At 39.0% G+C, this 12035-nt stretch overlaps 1 protein-coding gene across 2 annotated transcripts in view; it reads right to left on the reverse strand.

Annotated features, from left to right (window-relative positions):
• Positions 1 to 1027: 1027 nt before the first annotated feature.
• The window catches only part of LOC139946327 (uncharacterized), a 44968-nt gene continuing 33960 nt past the window's right edge, over positions 1028 to 12035 (reverse strand). Inside the window, exons 8-10 of one of the 2 annotated variants that reach the window (XM_071943953.1) lie at positions 11669 to 11917; positions 7163 to 7386; positions 1028 to 6235 (exon numbers count right to left, since the gene is read on the reverse strand). In XM_071943953.1, coding sequence (XP_071800054.1) covers positions 6161 to 6235; positions 7163 to 7386; positions 11669 to 11917 — 548 coding nt within the window. In that variant the 3' untranslated portion in view covers positions 1028 to 6160. The remainder of the gene's footprint in view (positions 6236 to 7162; positions 7387 to 11668; positions 11918 to 12035) is intronic. The other variant, XM_071943954.1, reaches the window with a different exon arrangement.

Consider the following 12035-nt stretch of genomic DNA (forward strand, 5'->3'; position numbering starts at 1 on the left):
TGTTATTGTCTGAAAAGAGGCAAACAAGTGAATATATAAAAATATATATTCAATCTAAAATGAGTGGGGATAGAGGAGGGGCGGGGGGGGGGGGGGGGTCGTCACACTGAATCATCTATAGGATATTAGAATCCCTCCCCCACCAGCACTAGCCCGGAGGTTGAAATAAAGTCGCATCCCCTGGAATTCCTTCTCATGTTAACTGCAGTTTGAATGGTTTCTGACTGAAAAGATATTGACAAACTAATAGGGAGACCCCCGTGCGCCTTGGCTAAAGTCTTATGCGCAATGGGAAACTAACAATTCGCTCGTCCCCAGCGCCTTGCTTTAACCAAAGGCGCTGGGATGGGCAAACATATCATGCACTGTCATCATGGTATAATAATGCGCAGTCCCATCATGCATCACACTCACACTGTGCCATATTTCTATGCACTGCATACATGATGTACTTCCTGAACAAGAATCTGTTTAAGTGATTAGCCCATTCCAGCCCCTGATAGATAGAATGGCCGCTGGGGTCGAGCGAAAACTAGCAAGAGCTGGAGGAGTAGGATTCAAAAGAGGGCGCTGTCAGAAGTCAATAGACCAATCCATTACGCCCTGCCTCCTAACCAGTTGACCAATCACAGCCGCGAAACCCGATCACCATTAGTGCAAAGATCACCAAACGGTTCAAATGGTGATCAGATTTCGCGGTTGTGATTGGTCAATGATAATTGGGCCTGGCTTAATGGATAGGTGTATTGTGCACATTGCCATGTGCGGGGACAGAATCTCAGGGGAACCAAATCTGCCACACTGGCATTATAACCCAGAGCCCCACTCTAATAAAATTGTCTTAGTTCAACCCCCCCCCCGGTCACCACCCCCCCCCCCTAAAAAAAAAACCCAAACAGACAAACAAACAAACAAACAAACAAACAAACACACACACAAACAAACAAGTAAACAAACAAAATCACAAACACAGTGACCTTAGTTTTGATTAAACTCGATAACTTAATTTTTTTCTCAGAAACAGCTCTTCACAATCTCTGCATTTATTGTACGCAAAACAATTACAAGTAATTGAAAAACAAGCATCCCACTTGTCAGTTTGTCTGGGTCCGCCCAGTGGGTTAAATCTCTCTCTCCAATGTGTACATAATACAGAAAAAACAATATGCAGGTTGTACCCTTAACACCAATTATGTGTGACAAAAAAACCCAAATAGTTTTCAATATACTCGAGTGGAATATAATTACATGTAACCCACAAGCCATGGTCTTTTCACTGGACCAACAGGTGGTGCCTGATGACGAGAGGAGAGAGCCCAATTCCATGGCCTGCTTACCACAAAAATTCTGTGCTTACGGTCTATAAAACCATGTGCTTATACACAGTTCAAATTTCTGCGGTAAGCAAAGCCCTGGCATTGAGCCCAGGACCAACTTTCATGAGGCTGTTAAGCAGATACTACTCTTAGCAAATCTCATGGCTTAGAAATTTTTTCGTTGGGCACCAGTTGCAAGAATGTAAATTCGATTGAATTTTGGCTGGTATAGTTTATAACCTGTTTGAGCTGAGCAAAATTTGTCTGCATTTGTTTAATGAAATTGGACCCAGTTCACATGGTACACTGTAATTAGTTGCTGATGTTTATTAGATGGAAAATACTTAACAAGTATCTGACTTCTTTGCTCCTGTGGACCTGCCCTTCATGTTAATCCTGTACCCAAACTTTATATACAGGAGTGACAGTCATTGCTGATAAAAAACATCTGAAACAAGGATCCAAATTGAGATATGAGATATGTTGAAATGATGACTTTTCCACCTTTTGGTATACCCATGTGAATTATAATATTATAATTCACAGAGGTTTAAGAACAGTTTACTATGCACAGGAGAAGTAGATCAAAGAACAGGATTTCTTTTTGTGGACAAAACATAGGCTGATACTCTACACCAGGCAGACATAAAAAGTCTATAATCTGATAAAATTTCATCCCTGTAAAATTCAACTCCAACATGAATCACATTCTGGTAATAAATAGGCACAAAGTGATGCATACAATCTGCATGTTATTATATTATGATTAAAATATGGACGTCCAGAATAAGTACTTGTCATAGTATATCGGTGTTTGCATGGTGACTTAACAATACAGATACATATACAATAAGGAAAAAATAGATAAAAATGTTGCATCTGGGAAAAAGAATATCATTTGATTTCAGCTATATTTAAACACCAATGTGTGTTGAGCACTTTATACACTCCTATAATTCATGAGTATACAGTGCTTAAATTGATGTATGGGTAAAACCAACTAACATTATAATGGTACAGTGTATTTATAATGACCTTTTCCAGCTAAGTGGGCCCCTCAAAGCACTTAACATAAATTCCTGACCCCCTCCCCCTCTTCATCAAGCCCTCAGTATTCAAGAAACCAGATGCAGCACCAGCTTATCATAAACATCAAAAATCTCCGCCCTCACACATACCCATGTACTCCTGGGTGATGAGAAGCAATTATGGTTAAATGTCTTGCTCAAGGACATCAAGTGTCATAAACAGGATTTGAACCCACTGCAATAGATCATAATGTCTGACTGCATGAATTACAACACTGCATCATCGTGTGCACTCATTGTGAATTGGGGTTCATTCACCAAGATGTCTACATGCTAAAGCCCTTTTCACACTACTCTATTTCCCAGGGTTGCCCCCTGGGAATACCTGCTGGCCTTTTCACACTATGGTTGCTTTATCCCTGGTCTGCCCAGGCAAATGGGCATAACTCTGTGAATAACCTACCCCTGCTCTAGAGTATGGGCTACGCGGTAAAACACTGGGGTATTTTTGAAACATGCAACCAGAACCCTGTGGAATAGGGACACAGTTTGAAACTGTGCCAGGGTAACTGTGGGGTAAAAATGGTCCCGAGGGCTGCAATCCACTGGGATAAGAGATAGTGTGAAAAAGGTTTGTGGTTGATACAGTTACAAGAAATATTCTGCTACACTGGTTTCCTATAGTGTATAAAGCTCTACCGTTACACCAACTAGTCTTTACATGCATGATTTGAGAAATACATTGGATGGCAATTTGTTAATTAATTGAAAAATGTAATCTGCTTTATCACCAGCACCCTTGAATAAAAGCTATTAAGTTTCATGAGCATGGTATAAATGATGAATACATTCATACGAAAGTCTAAACACTACAATGTCACAGACTCAGCTTCAAAAGTATCAAATCTTGGTCTTAATGACTCAGCTTCAAAAGTATCAAATCTTGGTCTTAATGTCTCTGCTTCTTTTAGAAAATTGTTCCAGGCTCCACTTAAAAATAAACCATTTGGTGCTTCTTTGTCATTAAATGAGAAAATATCCGTTATGCAAAAATTATACATTATCTAGTTTTAAACACACACACACACGGTTAAACTACACACCCCAATACATAAGTAGACAATTTGCAATTGTTATTGCTAACTATTGTAAAATACTTAAATCAAATTTATAATGCTATTTTGTTAGGTACTCTTTCATAATATACATGTAGTACACATAAACCACAACATTTAATAATAACAGTTTACATAATTAACACACCATATAATTGTAGACAACTTTGGTTAATTTCCAAATACTTATCTTGAAAAAATATATAAAATATATTTAAAGTCACATAGTTTTAATATAATCTGCAAATCTATTTAATTTGGTTTGTACCGACGTATATGAAGCAGTGTATACTTGGTGCTTTCTCGAGTTCTGTGAAGTAAATACCCAGGCAAATCACTCCGGTGGGATTCGAACGCACACCTTAACATTGCTGAAACAGTTGTCTTACAGGTAGACTAACGGATGCTAGAGGCAGTTTGAATCCTTATCTGCAGATAAATCTTCAAATCATGATCTTAAGGCACTATCACTGAACCTCAGGCTAGTAGACACTCTCCAGCTTTAAAACTAGCTTGAAAACTTGTTTATTCAGTCCTGGCTGGCTTTAAGTTAACCTTTTTGTATGCGCCAGGAGGGCCTTTTTCTGACAGCAAGATGGCGCACAACAGTTATTGAAATTATTATGAAAACAACTGAGCTGAAACTTGAGAAACAATTTAGCGACTGAAGTAATTTCATAATCTGGAAGCACAGCGAAGATGGCACATGAGAGTGTGATAAGAAATGATTTTAAAATGATGATTACCAAGCCTCGGTTTCTCTAGTCTTTGCTTAGCATGTAAGCAGTTACAAAAGTTAGTAAACTCTTTACAAATGTACGTCTGAATTCATACCTCAAATGATCACGTCTAAGTTTCAGAGATTAAAAAACATGATTACAGACAACATGCAGAGTGAAATAATTTATGCAGGATCAACATGAATATATTTCAAGCCGTAGTAAGCTGTAAAAATAAATGTACATTCAGACTCATTTCTGCTCACTGAAAAAAAAACAGCTCCAGACAATTGGCCCAGGACCAATTTTCTGCTTAGCAAACTGGGCAGGAAACTAGTCAAAGACAGTACATGTGACATTGTATTTTAGCTGGTAAAGTTAAAGCCATTGTACACTTTCGGTAAACAGTATTGTCCAAGTCCCACACTTCGTGTATCACAACTTATATATAAAATAACAATCCTGTGGAAATTTAGGCTCAATCGGACATCGGAGTCGGGAGAAAATAACGGGAAAACCCACTCCTGTTTTCGCGCGTTTCGCCGTGTCATGACATGTGTTTATAACAAACCCGTAATTCTCGTTAACGAGAATTTATATTGTTTTACCGTTTTCTCAAAAAGTAAAGCATTTCATGGACTAATATTTCAAGAGAAGTCTTTCACCATTACCTTCTATAAACCCTGTAAATTATTTGTAAATCTGTGAACTTTTTTTTTTTTTTCTGTACCGAAAGGGTCCAATGGCTTTAATCTGGTTAGCCATTTTTGTTTGTGCTTAGTTTCTTTCTGTGCTTATTGGGCAAATGAAATTGTGCCTCTTTCAAAAACATCTGAAGATGCAAGGAGATCAGCGAACAATCCTAAAATAAGGAAAGACAAATTTTGACAAATCTAAAGCCTGAATCAGTCAGCTAAATTATTGTTAACAGTGAAGTACAAACTTAAGCATATTACGCAAACAATTTTATAAATATAAACAATTCTCCTAGGCATTTTAGAAAAGACAAATATATACAAATACAAGCTTGCATACATTCTTGATGTACCAGTGAAGTTAACTGTCAAGGCAGATTGGCTGCATTTTATGCGTCATTCTTTACAATATAGTTAATGTTTCAAGAGCACACGTTCGTCATGACATTTAAAAAAATTAATCTTTTTACCATATGCACAACTCCGAGGCCCTTTTTCCTCTTGCATGTGTCGAGAACAATTTTTTTTTTCAGCGACCCCAAAGTTGCCCATACAAGTACTTCACCGTTGCCAAACAGTGCTTAGTGCTTTTTATATTAATGCTTAATGAACACAAGATAGCTATACAGAGCTTTTGCAGATACAATAATAGTACATAAATGTTACATTTTTCAATGAGTTTAACTCATTGTAAACGGGTTAACGTTAATACAAAATTGATATTTTTTTCTCATTTAGTGCTGTCTTTGGGTTATTTCATACATGAAGCACAAAGCATCCTGACTATTTTAGTCCACATGACTGAAAGTTGGCTTCCAAAATAAACAACTCTGTTGTGGTTCTTACCCAAGAGTCTAATGTAGACACCAGGGCTTTATTTCTTAATTGACTGTGATTGACTATGAATGAAACACACTCGGCCATGTGCTTAGGTCAAACACCAAAAGGGACTTGGCTTCAAATCACAAAGTCAATTGAAATACTTGATTTGGAACCATCACGTTCCTCAGACAGAAACTCCATAGAGAAAATCAATGAATACCTGTTTAAAATCTCAACCAAACACTGTTAACTTAAGCGGCACCGCACACATGATATTAGTATTAAGTCGCTCTATTATTTTACAGGGAAGGGAGTTGCAAAGGGAGTTGCAAAGGATGTCTTCAGGGCATGGTTTGGGTGTGGCTACTTGAACATCTGCTCCCACTGCTGGGCTAAGACGAGACTTCTTCTCTGTGGGCGATACTTTGCAGGTGTTACCGTCTTCAGGGCATGGTTTGGGTGTGGCTACTTGAACATCTGCTCCCACTGCTGGGCTAAGACAAGACTTCTTCTCTGTGGGCGATACTTTGCAGGTGTTACCTAAGTTCAAAATAAAAAGAGGGCGGAAATTATCAAAAAGAAAATGGAGAAATAACTTTATTAAAACAAGTACCAGACGCAAACCACTTGCAACCCCCCCCCTGCTATATTTTAGCAGCAGGTACCGCAAAGATTCAATAGATGTTTGAAATTTAAATCAGGGTAAACAATTTGGTTTTACCCTTACACCAATGTATGTAAAGCACTCATACTTTCCCGAGTTCTGTGGAAGTGTTGTGGCCGAGCGGTTAAGAGCACCGAATTCAAACTCTGGAGTATCTAATCAGCAGAGTGTGGGTTCAAATCCCCAGCCGTGACACTTGTGTCCTTAAGCAAGACACTTGACCATTGCTTCGTCCTTTGGATGGGGCATAAAGCCATTGGTCCCATGTGTTGTGTAATGCATGAACCCAGTGCACTTATCGAAAAGAGGAGGGGTTCGCCCCAGTGTTGCTTGCTGTGGCTGCTGTATGCGCCGTAGCACCTTGTAAACCTTTATAAGGTGCTACTAAATTGGGTCTCAGAATTCATCACTGCAATTACCAATCTTTCTGAAAGCTTGTATATACTCAGAGCCTTAAGTACCTTGTTTGGTAGATACGTGCACTATACGATAAGACTTCGATATTATTAATATTATTCTGTAAACAAAATCAAGGCGTTTGACTTCAAAGCCGCGACCTTTGCCGTTCTATAGAAGATGTCTTACCAACTAGACCACCAAGACTGCCTGGTAGCTAGAGGCATTTCGAATCCAATATATTAGCAGCAGGTACCGCAATGATTTAATAAATGTTTTAAATCTGCTTCGGGATAAAGATAAATTATATTTGGTTTAAACCCACACACCTCTGTGTGTGAGGACTGTGGACTACTGTTCAAACTACTGTTTACATTCAAACAGGTATACAAATCCTGTGACCATACCTCTTTCTTTGCTGTTTCTTGATCTTTGGCAATTTCTACTTGTTCCCCTGCGTCTGTCACCCCTTCCATCTCTGTGTTTGTCACTGCCTCTGCTGCACTAGAAGAAACAAGCCCTTTCTCTCGTCTAAACTCTTGTTCCTTCTCCTGTTGTCGACGGATTTCCCGCTCTATGAGGGACTCTGATTGAGGACCTCTGATCTTCTTAACGGGACTTAGAGTTGCTTCTGTAATTGGCAGAAAAGCAATGATTATTATTTTTATTGTTGTTCAACATTTATAAAGCGCCTCTCCAAAGGATTGAAGCACTTCACAATAATTTTTTTATCAGTGCACAAAAAAAACCGCACAATAGCAAAGATGAAGATATACAAATAAGACTACTAAAAACAACAAATCATTAAAGAGAGCAAATGAGCAAAGATAAATTAGTTACTTATAACTGATTCTCAATACTTGGAAACACGGAGGCAATCACCTTCCTTACCTCCGTGAAATATCAGGCCTATCTCAGGCAACATAGTTACGGTAAAAATGTATAAATGGCGAATAATTGTTGAAGACAAAATGCATTTTTATGCTCATTTACATGTAGTGAAACATGTGTTACTGGGAGTGTTATTTGACAACTCAGAACCAGGCCATGATGGTGCTCAATAAACCAAACCAAAGGAAAGACCTCCCATATACATGTAGATGTTGTAAATATTTCTCTTTAAGTATCATAACAAAAAGCACATTTTGTGGAGTAAAAGTACTGAAGCAAATTGCAGCAAATGAGTCCAAAGCACGATCTAAAAAGTAAACCAAAGCTTGGTCTAATTCTACAGACACGTCATGTACAATCATGAGCAATAGTCTTGGTGCAAGTCGTTGTTATTCACTTTCACTCAACTATCGCAACCCCCTGCTCCACTTCTTCTCGCAGCACACATTACTATTGACAATAGCGTGCCCTGTTGAAAAAATTCCAGAACACCCCACCTCTCTTGCGGGATCGCAGCTTACAGAAATACCCTCTATCAGCGGAATATTCAGGATGTGTGTAGCATTGAAACTATGCGGGCTAACGATATTACCATAGAGGTTGACCAACTCAACAAGAACAGTTTGCACCAAGACTACATGAGCAGTTTAAACACCCCATAATGACACAAACATTAAATATTTCTTGCAGAAACCTCTCTGTCTGTTCTACCAGATGATGGACTGGTAAAGGCCATGTCACAAAGGAAACTTGCACGCTACAGGACCACTTTGGTAGCAATGGCGTAATCTTTCAAACAATGTCTTCCCAAGAAAATAATGCAAAATAGTTAATGGCTTGACCTTTCGACCCTAGCAGAGTCTTTCTCGAGGGCTAATAAAGGCTTGTAGATCAAGTTGCTTTTTAGCCTTCAAGAAAGACTCTGCTAGGGTTGAAATGTCAGGCCATTAACTATTTTTTTGCATTTATACCATCGGTCCATTTGGTTGGTAAGTTATTTGCAACAGCTAATTCTACTTTCTCAAGAAAATAATGAGAACATTCAAATGTGAATGGATTAGACTCTTCTTTGAGATTGCCTGGAATTGGTTGCCTGTAAATTGCCTCGTGTGACATGACCCTTACACTACATCATGCACTACCATATCACATAACGTTGCTTTAACTAGATGGTACCTAATACACAACTTGATCTACTAACATAAATTAAAACATGAAAAACAAGTTTCAAAATACAAGTGTCTGGGTTCATGTTACAGGATGCACCAAAAGCTGAGTTGTGCAAAATCATGCAATGTGCTAAATCAATTATGGAAGCTGTCCAAATACAACCCAGACGGAAAGCATTAAAGGTAGTGCCATGGATTGGTTGAAGTCAACATCATGCTGATTTAAAGAAAACAAATATAAAACGTAGGATTCAAACTGTCTCTAGCCACCGGGCCATCTTGATGGTCTAGTTGGTATGACACTGCTCTAGAATTGTAAATGTTGTAGGTTCGAATCCCACCCGAATAATATGCCTGTGATTTTTTTGCAGAACTCGGGTAAGTACCGAGTATACATTGGTGTATAAGGGTAAAAACCATTAAGGAACATTCTTTATCACTGATGCAATTTTAAATCTATTAAATTATAAAGAAAGATACAAAAAAAGTTGCGTGCTCAGGTTGCAGGTAAATACAGTGTCTCCTTGCTGAGAAAATAGTTTTAAAAATGTCATGGTATTTTCACAAGAACATTGAATCCATCCATGTTTGGCGAGGTGACAGCAGGTACCAACCGCATCTCTGGCCACAGCATTCATGAACAGACACCAACCCTCAGAAGTCTGAGAAACGAGTCATGTATGAAATGTTTCTCAGAATCAAACTCTTTGGGGTGAAAAAATTATCTAAGTCATTCTAATTTAAAGCAAATCCTTTTAACAAAAACAGTTCATAACAGTACCATCAATAGCTGCTGTGCTTGGCACCAGGTTCTTATATACACTTATTTTGAAGTATTCACCAATCTATGACCTTACCTTTAATGTATGCACTAACTTAAAATGAGAATTGTAGGACAGATGCTAAAATGCACTAGGGTGGATTTCACAAAGGTAGTCCTAACTTAGGAATAGTCCTAGGCAATGCTAAGAGATAGGACCAGTCCTAAGTTAGGATGAGTTACTGGTCCTAACTTAGGACCAGTCCTATCTCTTAGCATTGTCTAGGACTAGTCCTAAGTTAGGACTACCTTTGTGAAATCCACCCCTGGACACATTTGGTGATCTTTAAAGACCAGCATATAAAACTGTGAAAATTTGTACTCAATTGGTCACTAAGTTGCTTCAAAAGAATAATGAACCAAAAACACCCTTGTTGCACAAATGCTTTCAGACGCTTAATAAAAGGCTTCAGGCCTGAAGTTTTTTATTATTTGAGTGAGAAATTACCTTTTTCTCAGGGAGAGCCATTTCTCACAATGTTTTATACTATCACCAGCTCTCCACTGCTCGTTACCACATAACTTTTTATGCTAACATTATTTTGAGTAATTACCAAATAGTATCCAGTGCCTTTAAGGAGAAACAGTCGATAGAACCCAGAGACATTCAATTCTATTAAAGATGGCGGGTGAACCCCAATTTAGTCAAGGAATGTTGCATGTTTCAAAGGGTAAAATACAGCATTATGGACTTGTGATCCATTCACACAAGACAGTGATTTGTCTGCAGGCCCCTTTCATAGGGGAATCTTTAACCCAAAGATTCTGTCCCCCATTTGGGAAATTAAAATGGTCTGAAGGAGGAGGATTCTAAAGATGGCACTATCAGAAGAAGTTTGTACACAGTTTGCGGTATGGGGACATAATCCCCTGCCACACCCCCTCTCCCCATCCCAATCCATTTATACCCTAAGTCCACATCGGCCCCTTTGAACCAATTTCCAAACATTCTGGTTCGAGACCATTAATTGCAAACCCTGGTGCTAAACTTCCGGGAAATAGCTATTCCGGCTTAGGAGTAGTGTAAAGCCAGATAACCATGTGTTAACATACTTGAAAAGAACACAAGTTGGTTTTGGTCCCTGGGAATTGGCTGGTGGTTTATTGGAGAGAGTGTGTATACATGTACACACACCACAGGAAGAAACTTGGGCGGTATTGAATCAACAACCAAATAACCATTTACATTAATTTGGTTTTTTTTTGGTGCGAAACGTTCTGAACCATTATTATCAAACCATGAATAATTTTAATACCAGAATATGTAGGCGTGTTTGCTTCCTCAGTAGAAGGGCGGGGGCACACCTTGGTAAAAGGCACCTAATGAGGAACTAGTTTGTATTGGAGCATTTCAAGGGCACCAAGGCAATGAATGACCAGGGGCATTGAGGCAATTGCCTTCGCTGTGAAGGACCAGGCCTGAGTATGTACCACACTGTTGATACAACTATAAGAGGTTCTATATGTCAACCTCATTCCCATTTTGTACAAGCAAGCCTTGCTCACCCATAACCACTGGTTAATTTATGTGCTGATACAATGAAATGATATGGTTCTTAACCACTGGTTCTTTTATGAAGAGAAGCAACAGTACTCCAAAAACGATATTCACATGGTGTTACCGCAAACCTCTACCGTTAACAATGAATACAAAGATTGGGTTGAGTTGAGAATGGATGGGGTTGGGGTTGAAAGAAGGTCAGGGTGGTGAGGGAGAGGAATTTTTAACTAGATGGAGCGATCAATGTGATGTCCTTGTAGTGCTAAATGGATGTAGATCATGTACGATGGTGTCTGAACCTGGTTGGTGTTGAGATTTGGAGGTGGTCTTGATTAAAAGCCAGGTTGGCTGAGAAATGGCACATGTATGCAAAAATGAACTAAAGCTTTAATTTACCTTCTGGCAGCATATTCTAAACTGATCATGTACCATTCATGCATAGCGCTTTCAAGCAGTCAAAATGAATGCATTTGACCATGGCAGTGACATGCAATGCTCATACTTGCTGAATGCAGAAAGCATCACATCTGACCTTCATCTGTTGTGCCTTTATCCTCACTTTCAGACAGGGATTTTATGACCCCCTCACCCTTTAGGGCAAGTTCACGCTCCCGCTCTGCCCGGAGTTCCTTTTCAATGAAAAAGTTGTTCGTTGGTCTGAAGAGAGTGCCCCAACCTGAGGTCTTAGGGCCTATTTTGGAGGGGCCATTGTTTGATTTAGTGGGTTTGGTGGATCGCACTTCGGTTGTGTTGAGTTTAAGGGCGGGTTTTAGGAAGAGACCTGTTTGAAAAAGCAGTTAGCAACATTGAAAACGCAAATCTTTACACTAATTTTATTAGCAGTTTTGTTTGCAATGCCTGCCACTCATTTTTAGCCAGCTGGCTAGCTTGGTAGTTTA

This window comes from Asterias amurensis, chromosome 13 (genome assembly GCF_032118995.1).
Source record: "Asterias amurensis chromosome 13, ASM3211899v1".
Lineage (NCBI taxonomy): Eukaryota > Metazoa > Echinodermata > Asteroidea > Forcipulatida > Asteriidae > Asterias > Asterias amurensis.